The sequence below is a fragment of the Capra hircus genome, chromosome 1, assembly GCF_001704415.2.
Source record: "Capra hircus breed San Clemente chromosome 1, ASM170441v1, whole genome shotgun sequence".
NCBI classification, from domain to species: Eukaryota; Metazoa; Chordata; class Mammalia; order Artiodactyla; family Bovidae; genus Capra; species Capra hircus.
In genome coordinates this window covers 71,043,714-71,065,639 of record NC_030808.1, presented here as the reverse complement: position 1 = coordinate 71,065,639, position 21,926 = coordinate 71,043,714, and the positions used below count along the sequence as shown (strand labels likewise).

The 21,926-nt window shown below is 35.3% G+C and overlaps 1 protein-coding gene across 1 annotated transcript in view; it reads right to left on the bottom strand.

Moving 5' to 3' along the window:
- The window catches only part of PAK2 (p21 (RAC1) activated kinase 2), an 83,015-nt gene that overhangs the window by 7,944 nt on the left and 53,145 nt on the right, over positions 1–21,926 (bottom strand). Inside the window, exons 3-13 of the mRNA XM_018046304.1 lie at positions 18,929–19,029; positions 18,455–18,602; positions 16,955–16,986; positions 15,902–16,009; positions 14,306–14,438; positions 12,844–12,907; positions 11,384–11,432; positions 10,789–10,901; positions 9,218–9,335; positions 6,879–6,978; positions 4,457–4,653 (exon numbers count right to left, since the gene is read on the bottom strand). Coding sequence (XP_017901793.1) covers positions 4,457–4,653; positions 6,879–6,978; positions 9,218–9,335; positions 10,789–10,901; positions 11,384–11,432; positions 12,844–12,907; positions 14,306–14,438; positions 15,902–16,009; positions 16,955–16,986; positions 18,455–18,602; positions 18,929–19,029 — 1,163 coding nt within the window. The remainder of the gene's footprint in view (positions 1–4,456; positions 4,654–6,878; positions 6,979–9,217; positions 9,336–10,788; positions 10,902–11,383; positions 11,433–12,843; positions 12,908–14,305; positions 14,439–15,901; positions 16,010–16,954; positions 16,987–18,454; positions 18,603–18,928; positions 19,030–21,926) is intronic.

Below are 21,926 nucleotides of genomic sequence, written 5' to 3'. Positions count from 1 at the left end.
AGTTGTCTCACAGCTCACTGATACTGTTTCATTTTTTAAGAAATTCATTTCAGTCCTTATTTTTCATATTAAGTTTATTATTATATCTATGATCATTAAATCACTAATCTACATTATATTATCTGCCATTAATACAATCTCAAACTCTCTAGTTACTACCTAAAAGTCAGATTTGAATTAAAAAAAAAAAAACTTTCAAATGTCTTACTTAACTCTTTTAACATCTGGAACGCAACTATTAAAATTATTTTAATGACCTTGTACATGAATTATTTTATCTGTGTCAGTTCTGGGATGGTTTCAATAGACTGGTTTCCCCCCTCATTATGGGTTGTATTTTTCTGCTTTTTAAAACTGCATGGTATACTGTGACTTGATTATTTCGGTGCTTACTGCTTTTGAACTGTGCTGCTGGAGAAGACTCTTGAGAGTCCCCTGGACAGCAAGGAGATCAAACCAGTCAATCCTAAAGGAAATCAACCCTGAATATTCACTGGAAGGCCTGATGCTGAAGCTAAAACTTCAATATTTTGGCTACCTGATGTGAAGAGCCAATTCATTAAAAAGACCTTGATGCTAGAAAAGATTGAGGGCAGGAGGAGAAGGGGATGACAGAGGACGAGATGGTTGGATGGTATCACTGACTCAATGGACATGAATTTGAGCAAATTCCAGGAGATGGTGAAGTACAGGGAAGTCTGATATGCTGCAGTCCATGGGGCTGCAAAGAGTTGGACATGACTGAGTGACTGAATAACAACCAATTAACTTATAAATATAGATGTAGCACTTCCAAAAAAAGTTGATAAGTTGAATATATCCTAAAAAACTAGGATCAATGCTAACTATGCAGTGCCTCAGGAGGCAAGCCATATCTATTCTTTTTTTTTTTTTTTACTTTATTTTAATTTACAATACTGTATTGGTTTTGCCATACATTGACATGAGAGCCATATCTATTCTATTCTCTGTCTATGCCCATTAGACCCAGTGACCTGATCTCAGAGTTTTAAAACATTCTACAGCTAACAATTTTATATTTCTATCCTGGATCCCAGACTTCCACATTCAACAGCCTATTCAATATATCCACATGGACACTTGGATATCTTAACAGGTACCTCAAACCTAACATGTCCAAAACAAGTTAAAAATGTTACTTCCTGATCTGGTACCGGCCACCTCCACTTCTCTTCTCTACCTGCAGTCTTCTTCATTTCAGCCAAGGAGAACCTCAGTTTCATCACTGCAATTGCTTAGGCCAAACTCCTAGGGGCATCTCTCCCTCTCTGTTATGTAGGCTCTCCTTTCAAAATACATTCAGAATCTAACTACTTTTTCCAGCCTCCCTCAACACCATTCAGGTCTCAGCTATCATCATTTCTTGCCTGGATCACTGCATCAGCCTCCTAACTGGTCTTCCTGCTTCTGCCCTTGCCTCTCTTGAAAACCTCTTCTCAGCAAAGTAATCCCATCAAAATCTAAGAGTGATCCTGTTAAAACAGAAGGAAGATCACTTTCACCTCTCTATTCAACACTCTCCAACAGTCTCCTCGTCTTACTTGTGCAGAAGCCAAATACTTACAAGGGCCTATGGTACCACAGTTGGCTTCATGTCTTAACTGATCCCCCTTTTTTCTCCTGCTGTGTACTCAACTGCAGGCTAGCTATGCTGGAATCCTTATGGATCTTTGAATACATAAGAAATGCTCCTGCTTAGGGTCTTTACACATGATGGAAATGTTCTTCCCTTAAGTAACTGAGTATCACTCTCTTATTTCCTTTGTTCAAATGTTACTTCAGTGAAGCCTCCCTAACCACTCTTTGGATATTGGACACTTGACTCTCTGCCTACCGGCCCCAGTACTTAAGGGTCCCTCATTTAACATATTATATATTATTTCTATTTTAAAAATTGTCTTTCTCCTCCTTCTATAGTGGCAGAAATTCTTGTTGCTTCTTTAAGCCTGTACCTTGCATAGCACCTTATTGATCTGAGTGTCTTGAGCAAGTACTTAAATCAGTGTTTGCCAAACATATGAATGAACCAGTTTGGCAGTTTTAAAAACTGTTCTGCAGCATTTTAAAATTAATCACTTCTATATAAGTACTTTAACTGCTCAGTTGAACTGGAATCTCTGCAAGAGGATGAAAAGCAATAGGAAAATGAGCATCAAAATCCAACACAATCCCGACAGAGCACCTTCTGCATATACCCATTATACTGGCCTCTGTAGCTCATTTTACAGCATGTCCAACTTAATTGGAGAAAAAATTTTTATATTTCTGGCAGTAAGTCTGTAGTCATATATGGCAATTTAAAACTTTAAAATAATTACTTCACTGAGATGTAATTCACATCACCCTTTTAAAATGTATAATTTAAGGTCTTTAGTATATTTGCAAGACTATGCAGCTATCACTAATGTCTAACTGCAGTATATTTTTATCCTTCCAAAAAGAACACTCACATGTATTACATTTCCTCCTCTCTTCAGTCGCTGCAAACCACTAATCTCTTGTCTCTATGGCTGTGCCTGTTCCAGAGCCTTCATAGTCGGCTGATCCTCATTATTTGAGGATTCCATATAGGTGAATTTACCTGTTCACTATAATTAATCTGTAACCTCCAAATCAATACGCTCAGTGCTTCTGTGGTCATCTATAAAAATCTGCAGAGAGGTGAAAAGCAGCGTACTATTCAGCATTCCTAAGGACAAGAAGGCTATGACATGCCTTATGAGAAAATGTACTGGTTTGATAAGCCAAATTCAAGCATGAGTTACAGTGGCTCTAAGTCCAACATGACTGAATCATCAATATATATTAAAGTGTATTTAAACAGAAACAGATATAAAGCAAGGTGAGGTACTGATCAGTTAACAAAAATGTGACTTCCTCTAGAAGCAATGGTTCAGTATTTGTTAATTCAGTGTTTGCTGTGTTATAGAACCTAACTACCCTACCACAAATGAGGAATCAATCAACTGTAAAGGGAATCCGACAATATGTAATTTTTTATGCCTGACTTCTTTCACTTATCATAATGCCTTCAAGGTTCAATGCTGCATGTATCTGTACATCTTTCCCTTTATTAAGGCTAAATAACATTCCACTGTATGGATATACTGCTGCTGCTAAGTCGCTTCAGTCATGTCTGACTCTGTGTGACCCCACAGACGGCAGCCCACCAGGCTCCCCCATCCCAGGGATTCTCTAGGCAAGAATACTGGAGTGGGTTGCCATTTCCTTCTCCAAAGCATGAAAGTGAAAAGTCAAAGTGAAGTCGCTCAGTCGTGTCCAACTCTTAGCAACCCCATGGACTGCAGCCTACCAGGCTCCTCCAACCATGGGATTTTCCAACCCAAATCTCTGTCACCTGATGAGTGAATAAACAAAAGTAGTATATATATATGCTGGAATCCTTAAGGATTCTTGTATATATATATATGGATATACTACCTTTATTTATTCACTCATCAGGTGACAGACATTTGGGTTGTTTCTACCTTTTGGCTATTATGAATAATGCTGCTATGAACATTTGTGGACAAGTTCTTGGGTGAATATATACTTTTAATTCTCTTGGTTATTTACCTAGCAGAGGAACTGCCAAGTTACATGGTAACTCAATGTCAATTTTTAAAGAAACTGTCAAACTGTTTTCCAAAGTGCTATACCATTTTACATTCCCACTAGCAATGCACGAGGGTTCCAGTTTCTCCAGATTCTCACCAATATTTATCATTTTCTGCCTTTTTTTATTAGTCATTTTAGTAGGCATGAAGTGATTTTATAGAGGTTCTGATTTGCATTTTCTTAATAACTACTGATATATGGTAATGTAAAAGAAGGAAGGAAAAAAGGGAGGGAGGGAGGGTAGGAGAAGAAGAAGGGAGAAAGGGAGGAAGGAAAGGAAGAGAAAAAGAGAGAAAGAAGGAAAGCTGGAACTCTACCTCAGCTGCTGGAACATGAAACCGTTTAAAGTCTACTGACTTCATCTGTTTCTGGGGACCCTCACTCTTTTGTCTGAATGTGGGCTTTAACACTGCCATCTACCCAGCCTCCTCACAGAAGGGATCCTGCTTTCCTCTTTGTACCTGGGGGTACAAAGACCAAAGTTCAAAGTCAGTAACCTGAAGCTTATATCTAGCGTCTCTTAATTCTACAGAAAACTGAGCAAATTCTTATTTATGTGCAAATTTAAGAAACAATACAGCTTATCAAAAAATTACAAACTCTTTAACCTAACACATTCGACTCAATAACTCAGAAGCAAATACTTTCTAGATATAGAGTGAGAGAAGAGACTGGGCTTTTGGGGTTGTCTTTTTGTTGTTTTTAATCAATTTTGTATCCTAAATCCTTGGCCAGTTCCTAGTACATGCAAGTTCTAAATTAATGATTTAAAGAAAATTATTTTCTGAAAGTAAGTTTAGTGTTTAACTGGTCTTACCCTCAAAGGATTTTCATTGAGGTATGGAGGCTCTCCTTCTACCATCTCAATAGCCATGATACCCAGAGACCAGATGTCTACTTTGGGGCCATAAGCTTTCCGTGTAACCACCTCTGGTGCCATCCAGTATGGCGTTCCAACCATGGTACTCCGCTTACTCTGCTCAGGGGTGATCTGGGCACAGAAACCAAAGTCAGCTACAAAACAAAAAAAATACAAAACATCTTGAGTTAATGGTGTTCATGGGTTGTCTTAGGAGTTTACTTTATATGACTTAATGAATTATACTTGAGTATTCAGTCTCTTAGTTTTTAAGAATGCATTAATAAAGTACACCAGAATGGGCTTACAGATATTTTGATATTATACACTCTCACTTTTTAACTTTTACTTCCCAAAAAGAAGAAGGTAAATTATTAGGAAGGTTTTTATTCTAAACAATTAATTTTATCCTAAAACTTTCAATAAAGTTGAAAAAGATCTAAAAGAAAAAGTTACCAAAGCTGGACACCAAAACTGTGTCCACTGTCAATCAGGCAAAGGTCAGGAAGTGGACACTACTTTTGAAGAAAAAAAACAGAAGCTAGAATTAATAAGAAGCATATGAGTCAGTGAGAGAGTCTAGAAAAAGAACACATTTAACTGCAACTGTACCCACAAGGTCTTCTCCAGCATTACTCTATTCCAACCACCTCATTTTATAACTGAGGAGCAGGATACCTAATTTAGAACCCAGCGTTAATTCAGTAGGAAAGTCAAGATAAGAATCTAAAACCGTTTCCTTCCTTCTACTGTTAAACTCATTCTATTCCACATGTAAATACTGTCAACATTTAGGACTGTAAATTTGGGACTTCTGTTATACATTTCCAAATATACAAAAAATATCTACAAACTGATTGGTTTATTTTACTTAAATATTTCACTTAGGATACTTTGTAAACTGCTTTTTAAAACTATTTTTAGAGATCATTCTGTATTACTATACTAACCTACCTTATTATTGTAACTACACAACTTTACAGAACATAAAAATACCATAATGTATTTAACCATTTCTGTACTGTTAGATTATTTCAGATATTGTTGGTTTTCTTCACAAGGTTGTAGAGAACGTTTTTGTACTTATTGCTGTGCATATGTTCAGCAGTTCTATAGCAGACAGTCTTAAGAAGGCAATTGTTAGGTCAAATCATAACATTTATAGCTAAAATGAGCGCTTATAAAACTGTTTCAAGTACCTCATAAGAAAAAACATACCACATTTTAACTTTATGATAGATACATTTATTATTATGACTTCCATTTTACAAATGGGGAAACTGAGGAACACCAAGGTCATTCATCTAGTGAGTGGCAGAGCCAGGGTAAAATATTATCCAAAAAGGTCAAATTTAGTTTACCTGTATATCCACCCAAAATGTATGAGAATATCAATTTCTAGCTTTCCCACTAAAATTACAATTATTAACTATATATTTTGACCATCAAATAGAAACTAAATCCTCATTCTTGTAGTTGAATAACCTCTGAAGGATTTTTTTTTTTCTCCACTTTTTGGCTGGACTACAGAGCTTATGGGATCTTAGTTCCCCAGCCAGGGATTGAACTCACATCCCCTACATTGAAAGTGCAAAGTCTTAACCACTGGACCATCAGGGAAGGCCCTGAAGAATCTATTTTTAAAAAGAGATGTTGAAAAAGGAGCCAAATTCTCTAGGCAAACAGAAGAAATAGTTTTTGGTCTCCTAATCCAAGAAATGTCTTGCATTTTGCATAGTTGGAGAAACTTCAGTAGAAGTTCTTGAATCCTCCAGAAGGCATGGGTGGAACTGAGATTATAGCCAGCAGAGGAAGAGAGTTTTTTTTCCCCATGACTCTATCATGTCTGATACAGAAGACAATTAGGGAAAGGGGTTTACAAACAATTTTCTTCCTAAAAGTGTCATCTCTGATGTCTGGGTCACACAGGCCTCTCCTAATTAGACCACCATCTACCAAATTCAAAGAAAGATGAACAGCATAATGAGAAAAATCTACCCCAACAGGTAGCAGAGACAAATCCAAGTTTATGTTTGGAAGACAGCACCAACATTACAATAGTACCAGGCACTGCTCCTCAGTGTTTTACATTTTTAGTACTCAGAAGAATTCTCTGAGATAGGTACTACTATTTTCCTTATACAAATGAGGAAACAAACATAAACAGATTATATGATTTCACCCAAAATTATTCAGCAAAGAGTAGTAGATCCACTATTTAAACTCAAGCTGTCCAGCTGATGGTCCATATCTTTTTACTGCTAATCTCCCCGACTCCATGTATTGTCATAAAAATGTTAATAGCAGGAAAAGAGTTTTTACTTAAAAGGCAGAAAATTATAAGTAACATATAAACGTTATCTGTTCACTTGTTACTCACTGAGTTTAACAGATCCTTCCATGCCCAAAAGCACATTGTCACTTTTGATGTCTCTGTGGATCACTTGATTAGCATGTAAAAACTCCAATGCCTGTAAACACTGAACAGAAGAAAAACACCTATCAATGAAATAGTCCCTGAAAAGTCTAAGGGAAGTTCATATACACTACTTACCTGAGTACCACCTCTAGTATCTAGTAGAAGACACTCTAATAATACATTTACAGAGAAAAAAAATTCTGTCACACACAAAGTTACAAAAATAAGACACTTTAAATAATTAGATCCTGCTCTTCCTACTCTGGTCTTATCCAGAAACAACTATTAAATAATGTCTTATCTAGTCTTATTTCTGCCACAGGTTATTTAATATCATAAGAATATCACTTAGTCTCCAATGTTCTCATTTATGAAATGAACGGGTGGGTCAATATGATTTCTAGGCCTGTTCAGGTTTAAATTGAATGTCTTAAGGTATGCAGCACTTGGTAAACATGCACAAGGCTTTTTAGATATCATTTCAACAGTAATGGGGACTTCCCAGCTGGTTCAGTGGTAAAGAATCCGCCTGCCAAAGCAGGAGCCACGGGAGATGCAGGTTTGATCCCTGGGTCGGAAGATCCCCTAGAGGAGGAAATGGCAACCCATCCCCGTATTCTTGCCTAGAGAATTTTAAGGACAGAGGAGCCTGGCGGGCCACAATCCATGGGGTTGCAAAGAATCAGATGTGACTGAGTGACTAACACTTTCACTTTTCAACAGTAAAGGATAAACCTGTAATCATTCCTATCTGAATATGAGATACTCAGAAGTCTAATCAATATAAGACACTGGGTAGTCTGGTTCTCTCCAGTTCTTCAGTGTGATGTAAAATGTTTTCTTCCTTTCTTCTATGGTGCTATGCTATGCTATGCTATGCTATGCTATGCTATGCTATGCTATGCTATGGTAGGTTTTATATAAAGCTATAGCCATATCCTAGATACTATGTCATATTTCAGAGAGCACTGAGTCAAAAGAGCAGAAAAAGTACTCTCACTTCCTTAAAAACAGAATGAGATTAATTTAAAAAAATCTGCTTGCTATGTTTTTTTAATGTAAACCGCATATAAATTGTAACTTGGAAAAAGCTGTGTTTTTATTTCTTATCCGCATTAAAGTAGCACAACAAATGAAGTCTGTACATCTTTACAACTAAAAATCTCATTCAAAACACTGCACTACTCACAGAATAAAAACTAGATTAACTGCATATTACTACATCATATTTACCAAGCATTTAAGCAGATTTCTGAAAAGAATAAATCCCCAGAAAAATACTTGTAGGAATAAACAGAAGAACTCTTAAAATAACTTTATACCAATTATGAAAAAAATTACTAGAAAAACAAATTAGGCATAAATAAATTCTTGTTTTTATCAACTTTTAAGTGACCAAACATTCTTCATTTTTTCAAACATTCATTGTTAAGGGATATATTATTAAACTATCATATTTAAAACTATTAAAAAGTTCTTATTTCCATCCTTCCTGAAATAATCAGGAGGAATATCCATGAAGCATAACTACACATGAATTAAAATCTTCGAAGAATACTTTTTTAAAAAATGCCAAATAAAAGATGAAAAAAGAAAAACATCACATATATTGTTCTTACATGACCAAAGGTTATAATTTACTTATAATTCACTGTACAAATGAGGGATGCCAAATCACAGGAAACATTACAGTTTTAAGAACTGTCACAATTTCATCCTTTGTGATAATGATTCCTAGGATTCGAAGTAGTGTCTCAGTTTTAATGACAATCTCATTAACCTAAGTTTCATCCATAGGAAAAAGATTACATGGAAAAAAGAAAGGCTCATTTTTGGCTTAGATGTAGGCAATGTGACAGAATTCTACTGGCCTAAACAGTGTGTCTCAAAATTCATTAATGAATATCATTTCATTGGTCACCTTTAAGGAAATCAATAAAACCACAAGCACACATTAATTAATACCTAGCGACTTCACTTTCACTTTTCACTTTCATGCATTGGAGAAGGAAATGGCAACCCATTCCAGTGTTCTTGCCTGGAGAATCCCAGGGACGGGGGAGCCTGGTGGGCTGCTGTCTGTGGGGTCACACAGAGTCGGACACGACTGAAGTGACTTAGTAGCAGCAGCAGGGAGAAGATATGCCACTTTGTCCTTGCTTCCACTGTTGAGTGATATATTTTTAATGGCACTCCCTCTTACCCTCAAAAGTATACTACTTGAACAAATAAATATTTCCCTTTTTTCAACTGGGTTAATCACATGTTACTGTAACTTATCAAAAAGGGAGCAAACTCACCTCTCTGCACACAGCAGCTATCTGTGCTTCATCCATGCATGTCTCTGTGACAACATCAGTGAGGGATCCCCCAGCCAGGTACTCCATGACCACAAACAACTCATCTCCCACCAGGTAGCTACAAGAGAACATACCGAATACATCCACACTTTCACTTTTTCTAAATACATGGCACTCTATGTTGAAGATTTCAATTATTAGACACCCTGATAAAAAAACCCAGAAAGCTGGTAGCTCTGATAGCTAGGAAGAACACTGAAAAGGCGCTTCGTAACAGCACAGAAAAGCAACAGAAGGTCATTATGATTTTCCTAAATCACTTTAAAATTTGCCCACAATTCTAACTTGAGTGTGTACATAGATTATCCCAATTAAAATAACCCAGTATGGTATGAATTTCCAGATGATGGAGGCTTCCAGGAGATGGAGACCTGGAAAGATTGGGTAACTCATACAAGGTCACATAGCCAGTAGGTGACAGAACCAGAATCTGAAACTAAACACAACTGGTTCCAGAGCTTATGGCTTATCTTAACCACCCATGCTTTACTGACTTGAAATACTATTTTAAAAAGCAGAGAAATGTACCTGGAAAGTTTATGTCTATGAACATGGTCTCCAGAGGTAGGCCTAAAGTCTAAAAGTATGTTTTCTCTTAATCCATTCAAAACAAATTTAAATACGGAAATTTAAAAAATCACCTATAATTCCCTATCTCCAATACAATCGCTACTATAATCTCATTTATTTTTCTACTATTCTTCTTTCATTCACATAGACATCCTGCTTTAAAAACAAATCTGTTGTAAGGGAATTTCCTGTTGGCCCAGTAATCAGGACTTTGTACTCTCACTGCCAACCCTTGGGCAGGCAACTAAAATCCCATATGCTGCAGAGTGTGGCCAAAAAAACAAAGGCTGTAAAATACATAATTTTCTCTTCTACTTTTTGTTCTGTTATTTAACGTCAATTCCTCAATTATGTGAGGTTTTGATAAACATGCTATTTTCCCAAGACAAAATCTGAAATAAAATTGACCTGAAAGTTTAAAAAATACAGAGGCCAATCACCTCTGTATCAAGACATGAACCACAGCCAATCTTTCCTTAGTGTTTCTACTCCTGATCATTTGGACTTGTTGTGAGCACTAGCAGCAATGTCCTTCATCTAACTGCCTTCTCCTGATTGCCAGCTGATGCCTAAGTAGAAAAGGGACCTTCTAAACTGTGACATAGGCTTCCCTGGTGGCTCAGTTGGTCAAGAACCTGCCTGCAGCGTGCGAGATCTGGGTTTGATCCCTGGGTCAGGAAGGTCCCCTGGAGAAGGGGATCGCAACCCACTCCAATATTCTTGCCTGGAGAATCCCCAAGGACAGAGGAGCCTAGAGGGCTACAGCCCATGGGGTCACAAAGAGTCAGACACGACTCACTGACTAACATCACAAACTGTAACATGCTGTTTTCACCTCTCTCCCTACTTTGAGTTTACTTTCCAGTGTTGACACTCAGCCCTAGTCTGGCTAATCTCCAAAATCATTTTTCTCCCAATGTTTAAGAAATATCTCTCTTTACCTGTCCAAGAAATTAACTATGTTGGGATTCTTCAATTCTTTCATCACGAGAATCTCATTAATGATCAATTCCTTCTTTGGCTGTTTCTGTAAATTAATCTGCTTAATAGCAACCTATGGTGGAAACAGGAAAAAAATCAGAACAAGCTTCCTAATCCTCTTAGAAAATCATAAACATTAATAAGTTAATCATCTAATTTATTACATACATCCTATACAGTGAGATTATAATTTACTCATAGGCAGTGCTTTAACTTCCACACTGCCTTTGCACAATTCTTTGTAATACAGAAGCCCCAGTATTTTCGGATTTCTCTTGAAATCTAAACCCAAGGTCAGTCCAGTGCCAGGAATTAATCCTCTTTTCATCCAAACTGGGAAAATAGTTTTTAAAATATTTATTTATGAAACTAAACACATAATTAATTACTTCTTTTTTCCCCTCAATAAGGAAGATACTATAAAATTCTCTAGAGTAATCCTTCAACATATTCAACTGTAAAAGAAATTCCTCATTGATTATTCACAGGTAGATCTAGGTTCTGCCTATAGTAGAAGCTAATGGTAACACCAAGAAGTATGAAAAAGTTGCTTACCTCTTGTCCCAGTGCCACATCAGTAGCAGTGAAAACTGTGCCAGAAGCCCTAGAGAAAAAAGAGACACAAGCAGATTTAAGATTTCTAAATCATTTTCATTTATAATATCCGAAGACTTTATACTCAAAACAACTGAAAGGGGATTAAAGAACACCGAAGACTGAACATCTTTAAAAAAGGTAAAAGCAAAAACAAAGGGGAGAAGAACAGGAAAAAGAGGTAATCCTTGTGGCGAAACTTATATTAGAAATATGTCATAAATTTCAGACCTACAAAAACATAGAAAAAAGATCAGACAAAAAGAAATCAGTAACATATACTCATGGATTTATTTCCCTGCTTAAGAAACAAAGAACTACAAACAAATTTAAAGGTTCTTATGTGGCCTTTCCAAAGGCATCCGCCCTCTTCCCCAAAGTAATCTGTGCTGGACATTCACTCTGTATTCGATATGCATAATTGCCACATGTTTCTCTATACTTTACTAAGGACACAGGTGTGTACCAATACAGAAGATATTTAACGTATTTTTAAAACTTCATATAAATGACTTCATTTTATGTATTTTCCCATAATTTGCTTTTCTGATTCAACACTGAATTGAGGGCTATAGTCTATGGGGTTGGAGACTCAGACATGACTGAGCAACTAACACTTTCACTTTTTCATACTATTATTTATTTATCCATTATCAGGCTCAAGGATACTAACATGATTTTCAATTTTTTTGTTATTAAAACCAGAGGTGCGATTAAATTTCATTTTTAAAAGGAAATTCATAAAAGTTTTCAAAAAGACTTAAGCTCACTCTCAAAACTCCCAGAATACTTTCCAGAATTAACATTAAGAATTCAAGATGTTCATTCGCTCTCAAGCAATAGAAAAGAAAAAGATTTCAGTTAGCATAATTTTAAAATACAAACTATTGGGAATTCCCTGAGGGGCCAGTGGTTAGGACTCTGAGCTTCCACAGTGGGAGACCTGGATTCAATCCCTGGTCAGGGAACTAACATCCCATAAGTCACGTGGCATGGTCATAAAATAAATAATTAAACAGATAATAATTTTAAAAAATACAAACTATTGAACAAAATCAGAAGGGCAGTAAAATTAAGGATTCATACTCATGATGTGCCTAAAATGCATTTAAACAAAGTAAACACTATAAACTTGTAGTAAATTTTCTCACTGTCCTTTAAATATTTGCTGGACAATTTTCCCACCCATCCAATCTCTTACCACCAATGTGAAATCACACTTAAGAAGCAGCAATGTACAAGCACTGCTAAGTAGTACAGTATTTTAATAGCATCTAGAAATAAGTTCATTACTTTTACACAAATCCAAGAATACTACTCAGAGAATACCATAAGTGTTCAATGTCAGTAGGCAAAAAAGACATCAAGCCGGACATCTAGAAAACAAAGACTATTCTGGTAATACAGTCACAAATACTTACCCTTGCCCAATTTTTTCATATCTTGTGTATTTTTTCTTAGGGTCACCTATGCTTACAATAGTTCCTATTTTAAACAAAAACAACAAAAGTTTGGAAATTCAGCCAAGCATTTTAAAATTGTAAACTAATTCTGATAACATTATTTCTTTTAATAAACCCCACTGATTTTAGAACATACATAACATTATGTTTCAAAAATAATGTATGCTTCAAACACAAAAGAAATAAATAAAAATTTAAAAGTACCAGAAGAAAAAAGATACATTATTTCCACTAGGTTAGACCTCCTAACTAATGTCTTGATTATCCTACCACTTTCTAAAAAATGACGACATTACAGAATGACCCACTATACTAGCTTTCCTGAGACTCAGGGGGTTCTTAGGATGTGGCATGTTAAGTTTTAAAACTTAACCGGTCAATTCCTGGCGAGAGGACAAGTTGGTCATCCTACTTTTCATACTCCACTGAAATGTATCAATATTAAACTAACAGTAAGTTATAAAACTACTTACTATGAGAAAAAAATAAAATAAAATATCGAAATGAAAAACCCTAATGGCTTTTCTAACTCTTCTCCTTTATCTATCTTTCAATATATTTAGTAAATCACTTATTACTATGAAGATTACTCTAATATAAACTAATCACACATCTGTTTAAGAAAAGTTCACAAAGCCACAACTAAGAAACAGGTTTTAAATTAGGATTTTGTTTTAAAAAAAAAAAAGTTATGACTTTGTACATAAAATCCTAACATAGTCTTATTACAACTAAGTCCAAGCATGAGAAAATCCCACTAAATTTTCACTTAAACTTTCACAAGGTAAAAGGAGAGAGGGGCATATCAAAGAAATTCACAAAAATAAGCCAATTTTATTTACTTAGGTACTCAGGCTCAAGCCTATTGCCAATCTGTAATATTTTTCCTAGATGCCTTTAGGTCAGTGTCCTTTAGAACTCTAGTGGCTATAGACCTGTAATGAGATACTACTGCTACCCTCTCTCTGGCCTGTGTGTATTACTTCCAGTGCTTGATCCAGGCCAATGACAGTTGATGGATGAAAATGGAGGAAAAAATACATTTTATGCTTACACATATTATCTAGATAAGACATTTGGTTTAGTTATCTAGGGACATTTTGTATTCTACAGGTGTGCATAAATATACACAAACTTTCTCTGATAAAGTTTCCAATTAGGACTCTTAGATTTGGCCCTCTGAGAAGACATATTGCTCCCCAAAATACTGACTATTTCAAAGACACAGCTCACGAGTTGGCACATAATAATAAGCAGGCAAAGAAGAGTATTATTTTGGCTTTACTACATTAACTGAATCTGTTGTTCTTAGCAGAAAACAATTTAAGCCAAAATATAAGGTATAAATTAAGACCCATCCAGGCCAAATGTTTCAGGGGCTGTTAGCATTTAAGAATAATGTAAAATGTAGGCAACATACTTAATTTCTCCATAATCTCTTCATCTGTCATTTTGGCCTTCTTTTTCTGTTTGTCTGAAGTCTTGGCACCACCATCAACATTAGAATCACCAACTGGTGCAGGAATAGGATCAATTACAGATCGTGTATAAATCTGCAGAGAAACAGTTAATTACTAAGACTTGAAGAAAAATATTTTTAGGTATTCTTAACTGGCACACTATTCAGTTCTTTGATTTCTGACAAAATCTAAGTTGTTTTCAGTGTTCTAAAGAATGACAGTAATACTTTCAGACTTGTTTTACCAAAGAATTAATTAAGAGGCAATGTGAAACATTTTTCTTAGGGACATCATATACATATGTTAAAAGTTTGTACAGCAAAACAGAAGATCTGTAAATGAAATTAAAGATAAAAAATAATATGCCAGAAATGAAGCAGAAAGAAATATAACTGTAAAAATAATATTTTTCTACAAGAGAGAAATAAAGAGCAAAATAATGGAAATCCTGATGTTGCAATGTGAAAGTGTCAGTCACTCAGTCATGTCTGACTCTTTGCAACCCCATGTACTAAAGCCCCCCAGGCTCTTCTGTCCATGGACTTCTCCAGGCAAGAATACTGGAGTGGGTTGCCATTTCCTTCTCCAGGGGATATTCCTGATCTGGGGATTGAACCCAGTGTCCTGCAATGTAGGCAAATTCTCTTCTATCTGAGCCACTAGGGAAGCCTAACTATTATTAATTTCCACAAAAATTTTTACACAAATATAATTTCTATCATTTCATTTCAAACAGTCAATTCTAAATGGTAAAGAAAATAGAGCCCTCTATCGATGAGGATGCAGTGGCAGTCAGAGTTCTACACCTGTTTTCTGTGCCAGCACCTCACCATGCTCTACTTACTTTATCTCTGTTAGTATAGGGAGGAGGACAGGACTCTTGCTGTCTCTAATGGTGTTATTGTTAAAATTCTCCCATATCTGTTAGAAATTTCACTCCTGGCAGCCTCTTGAATGATACTAATGTTTTAACAGAAATGTTAAATGGGAGATAAAATACACGCTTTGGGTAAGAGGTAAGAGTCTAGACTTAGTACTTCTCTGCACTGAGATAAACAGAGAAAGGCAGAGAAACAGATGAGTTCTCTGGAAGAGATGGGGCAATGCAGAAAGAAAACACAATATGCATTTTAACTTTTAAAGACCCATTCAACTTTAATTTTCAAAAAAATTAAAGTTTTTTGACAATGGTATTTAGGTAAAGATCTCCTAGTCAAATCCCCCACATTAAAACATTTTCAGCAGGAGGACTCTCAAAAATGGTGCATGCATGTATGCTCAGTCATGTCCGACTATCTGTGACCCTGTGGACTGCAGCCCACCAGGCTCCTCTGACTGTGATATTTCCCAGGCAAGCATACTGGGGTGGGCAGCCCTTTACTTCTCCAGGGAATCTTTCCGAGCCAGAGATCATCTCCTGCATTGGCAGGTGGATTCTTTACCACCGAGGCCAACTGGGAAACTCTTTTAAAAACCCTGGAAATCAAACACAGACTGCTGTTTTTTAAAACTCACATGCACAGACACACAACCCAGTTCATTAGTCAGAAACTCACTGATTTTGTATGATCTGGTCGTGGGGCAATAACAGGAGGAGGAGTCTCTTCATCATCATCATCTTCCTCTGTTACTACTGCTGATGTTTCCGATCCCTTGGTGTTCAGCTGCATTTATCACATAAGGAAAGTAAGGGAGATACGTCAAACATAACAATAGATGAAAATACAACTATCTCTTTTCTTTAACATACTTGAAAATATATTTACTAGCTCACTTCAAAGCAATAAAACCTTACTGGTTTTAATCTAGTCATTTTTAAAGGTAATTCTATACATTACAGAAAAGTTTATGAAACAAATGTATACAGTAAATACCAAGTATTCTTAAGAGAGAATACTATATAGAGAATTTTATACCCTTTAAGCAAGCCCAAAAAGTAAACAATCACTTCATTTGTTAAGACCAAAAACAAAAATCCTCTGGGCTTTGTACAAGTCAGAGTTTTTCAGTTATTTAAAACAGCCAGATTCACCAGAAAAAGTGTTGGCTAAAAAAGCAAAAGAGCAAGGCATTATCCTTTATACAAAGTGTATTATTTGCAAGGTGGGTGCTAGATATGGATTTTACATGTTATTACATATAGTGTTCAAATAACTCCAGGAGACGGTTTCCTCCTAACTGAGGAATTGAAAATAAAACAGCTATTATTTGCAGGAGGTGTTTGTGCTCACATGATAACTTAGATGAAATCTCAGACAATTCTGAAGATTCTGACAGGCTTCTTATTGTTCAGTATATTTCCACAGTCTAGATTCGGTAAGATGGTGCCAGAGGAAAATGCTGGCAAGTTCTTTGTATTCGTGGTTATACGTGAAAACATTATCAAAAGTAACTAAATTGCTCTAACGATTTTTAGTTACTTTAAGCATCATTGGAGGAAATTCTATTTGCTTAACACAGATTGCTCAACTAATCAAGTACCTATCTAAAAGCATATATCAAGTAGTTATTTCTGAAGGCTGTAATTTATTTTGGAAAGTAAAATAAAAACTAAGATTTGTTTTGGGTAACTTAAAACAAGAGCTATAAGAAATAACATATTAACTTACTGCTGGTGTTCCAGAAGGGAAGCCATCTTTCTCTGAATACAAAAGAGAAAATAATGCTAAGTGAACAATTCAAAAAATAAAATGACTTTTACACAATAAAGGAAGAAAAGACAAAAGCAAAGCAAGTGAAATGTTCTTACACTGATATCATTTTGAGTTGAATTAAAACTTAACTCTGTAAATTTGCTAAAAGTCACTGAATTGCAAACATCAAGTGGGTGAATTTTAGAGCAGAAAATTATACCTTAATAAAAAATTTTATTGGAAACTAAACAGAAGTTTATCCAGAATGATATTTTTCTCCAGCAAACTGCCTATCAAGGAACTTAAAGAAACCAACAGTAATTGTATAAAGGAAAATTATTGACGTAAATTTTGATCAATATGAAAGCAAATCCCTGAAGGCAAAACCACAGTTCATGAAGACTAAATACCACAATATTCATTCTGGAGTTAGAACAGCAAATTTTGTATTATCCTTTAAAATGCCCAGACACACAAACATACCATTTTCCGTTCAGACATCGATTTTTAAAAAATTATTCATTTATACATTATTCATTTAATTGCAGTTGGGAATAAATCTGACCTTTTGCTAAGGATGTACTACTAGACTACGTAAAAAAGGTCTAAATTTGCCAAATGGACCTTATTGGTTCTGAAAGGATATAATCAAATAAGTACAATCAATTAAAACTAAATGTATAATCTTAGCTCAATCATATTATTTCTTAAAACTACATGTATGACTTAAGAGGGCAAAGAAACATATTAAATGATAATAACCCATGATGAAATTAGCAAAATCCACACTGAGGGAAAACAGGACAAATGATTCTTTAACAAATAAACTTCAAGGAAAAGACAGCATGAGTTCTAACCTGAGGGCAGGAAGCCTACATAACAAAGAGATTCAAGAGATACAATAATTGACTGTAATGTATGGATTTTTTTCCTAGGCCTTATTTGAACAAATAAACTTAAAAAAAAAAGTCCACTATTCTCCAGTTCCTACCTGATGATATTCCAAATCTGAGGAATAAATTCTTTGAGTTCCAAAGCTTATATTTATACATGTGATGGGTTTCAATTTTTGAGTGGAAAACATTTTTTATTTCAAAGTCTGTGCATTTATATACAGTAAATTAACCTGTCCCACTAGCAATAAAAATATTTCTAGTTTGAACATGTCTGTAAATCAGCCTCTTTCCCATCTGCTTCTGGAACTCATTCAAAAGCAGTGAAGAGGAAAAAACAAACAAAAGGCCAAAATATCCACTTTGGGCCAAACTAAGAGATTAATATAATCTCCAGACTCCAAATTGTACATAAGAGCTGCCCCCACTGGTTTACAAAAGGCAGATCTATGCAGAGGAAAAAGTAGAGACAACCACCATAGCTTAACTCTTATTTTTCCAGAAGCAATCTTTTTATCTAGAAGTGCTCCATAACTCTGCAATCCCAGTTAAGCGAGCCTGTTACCATGGTCTGATGTCTTACCAGGAGGAGTAAAGCTCAGATATTTCTGCTTCACTGTATTAGAGTCATAGAACTTCAAGACGTCCAGCACTGCCTGAGGATTCTTCTTTTGCTCTAGTTTGGTGATATTGGAGGTCTGTAGTAATCGAGCCCACTGTTCTGGCATGCCCTAATGAAAAGATATTCAGAAATTAGTTGTTTTGAATTGCTCTAATAAGACCAATTTCAAGAGGAAAGTGACAAAATATATAAAGCAAATCAACCAACACAACTGCAGGTTTGACTAAATTCTAAAAGGTCTAGTTTTCTAAATCTAAGTTGCAAATTATAATCAAGAGCCTCAGCTCCCTAGGAAAAGGACACATCCAACCACAAACACTTCTGTACAAAGAGAAAAGCACTAAGAATTCACAGTTTATATGTGTACAGAAAAGAATACCTGAAGGAAAAGTTTGAGCTCTGCTTTATAAACGCGTTCCACCTAGGTAAACTTACAGTGAATTCTCCAGTAACAGCATCAAAGCCAACATGGATGGTATGCTCAAAATCAGACGGAGGAGAAATTTCTGGCCTTTCCTTCTCTTTCTTCTTACTTCCTAGAAGGCATTAAAAAAAAAGCCTTTTAAAAGGTACTCGCAATCATGTTTATAGTCTTCCCAAAACAGACTAGGAACAAAATTATTCTAAAAAAGAGATTTTCCCTAAAAACACTGGCTGATAGGAAGCTGATAAATCAAGCTTAGAAACCTCATGGGTGTGGGGTGGGGTGGGTGGAGGGGGGAGGGAGTGGGAGGAGTGAAGGCTATTGTCAACCAGTGTCCTGATTAAAGAAGCACACAGACTGACCCAACAACAGGCCTGAATAAAAGTGCTCAGGACAGAAGAGACAGTCCCTTAGAATACTGTCTCTCTCATTAATAAAGAAGTACACTTCACATACTGAACAACTTGGAAAACAAAGTTTATCAAGCCCTGTTTCTGTATTTATCTAGAAAGAGCAATTTACATTACTACGATTATGGATAACATACACCATGTGAACACGTAGTTTACAAGGACTATGTCATTTTTTTTGTGCAACTCTCTTCCTTTTTATTGATGTTAATAACTGTTACATTTTAACATTTCCCAGTTTTCTTGCGGTTCTACCAATTATTTTTACAACATTTCTGCCACACACCTATCTCTGTAAATTCAAACATATCAGTTCCATATTCTTCCTCCACCTAACCACCTTGCTCTCAGAATCTCTTAATCTGCAGCAATTTATGTCAAGACTTCTGGCAGAGATATCAGTCCCAGGTCATTCCTTCACTTTTACGCTGCGCGAGAATCGACCGTTTGTATTCTGTGTTCTCTTCTTCTTGGTTTACACCCTTCTTTTAATTGATAGCTCTCAACTAACTGTATATGTATTTAGATCGAAAATACCACCCTCCTCTGAATTTCTTCTAAATTTCAGTGTTGCTATTTAGAAGGCCAATGCCACTTTCTCATTTTGAACTACTGTTGAAAATCAACTGATTATATATACACACAGGTCTATTTCTGGATGTTCAACTCTGTTGCAATAATCTCTTTACTTTATGTCCATCAGACTGGATTATTGAAGTTTTATAATAAGCATTGAAACTATTAATATACAGTATAAGCCTTTTCTTTTTTAAAAAATTGTTTGGCTCCATTCTAGGTCTTTTGCATTTCCATGTGAATTTTAGAGTAAGTTTGATAATTTCTTTAAAAAGTCTGCTGGGATTTTGATTGAGACTGCACTGAATCTATAGATCATTTTAGGAAGAACTGATTTAATAACAATATTGTATCTTCTAATCCATGAAAGTAGTGACTCTCTCCATTTATTTAGGTTTTTTTTCATTCCTCTAAGCAATGTTTTATAGTTATCAATGTACACATCTGTTACTGCTTTTGTCTGATTTCTGGCACAGTATTTCAAAAAGTCTGATGCTATTGCAAATGGTACAGTTCTTTAAATTTTGATTTTCAATTGTTCATTGATGGCATAGAAAAACACAGTTGATTCTTAAATACTGATCTTGTATCCTGAAACCTTAGTATGATGCTTTACTTAGCATTTTCACAGCTCATCACAGGATTACCTAAAAAAATTCAATTGTGCTGCTGATGAATAAAGACAGGTTTACTTCTTCCTTCCCACTCTGGACTCCTTTTATTTCTTTTTCTTGCATTGGCTAGAACCTTTAGTACACTGCTGAATAAAAGTGGTCAGAGGTGAAATCAGAAAATTTTTCCTGATCTTAGGAAAAGCCATTAATTTTACCATCTAATGTGATGCCAGGCTAGGTTTGTCAAAAATGTTAAAGGCATTTCCTTCTATTTCAAATTGGCTGAATGCTTTGATCAGAAATGAATATTGGACTTTGTCAAATGTTTTATCAATTTTTATTGGTAGTCTCAATAAATTAACTTTTTATTTCATTGATTTTTCTGCATTTTTTATTTCACTAATTTTACACACTGACTTTTATTATTTCTTTTCATCTACTTACTTAGGATCTCACCTGCTCTTCCTTTCTAGTTTATTAAAATGACTTAACTGAAATCACTGATTTGAAATTTTTCTTCTCTAAAATGGATGTTTAATACTATAAACGTCCTTTAAGTACTGCTTTAGCAGTATCATACAGATACTAGTGTCTTAACCTGTCATTTTCATTCAGCTTAACATATTTTCTAAATAGTGTTTAATTTCTTCAGAAGTTTTTATTTACTTTCCAGATATTTCCAGAGATCTTTTCTGTTCAGTGAGAACTAATTTCTAACTTAATTGCATGGTGGTCATAGAATTTACCTTGTGATTTGAATCTACCTAAATTTACTGAAACTTTAAAAATGGCCAGAATGTGATATCCTGGCAAATGTTCCACACTCACTTAAAAAGAATGAAATATTCTATAAACTGGTTAAGTTGGTTGATAGTTTTAGCAATTTTCTGTCTACTTGTTCTATCAATTATCGTGAGCAGTGTACTGGAATCAATCTGCAACTGTTAACTGTATTTGTCTATTTCTTCTTGAAATTCTTTATTCATTTCATGTAATTTGAAGCTCTGCTATTAAGTCCATAAATGTTTAGTTCTGTTCCATTTTGATGAATATATCCTATTATTATTATAAAATAACTTATTGCTCAGTCTTTAACTATTTAGAGAAATATTTCTTGGTCTCAAGTCTACTTTGTCTGACATTAACATAGCCAGTCCAGTTTTCTTTTCACTGTTCGCATACTTTAAACAATTATTTATTTTAACCTATTTTGTGACTTTATATTTTTAAAGTGGATTTCTTATACGTTACGTATATACTTAGGTCTGCTTTAGCAAGCTGTTATTCTTTACCTTCTAAATGAAGTGTCTAGACCAGTTCAGTTCAGTCGCTCAGTCGTGTCCGACTCTCTGCGACCCCATGAATTGCAGCACGCCAGGCCAGATCAGTTGCATTTAATACGACTGCTA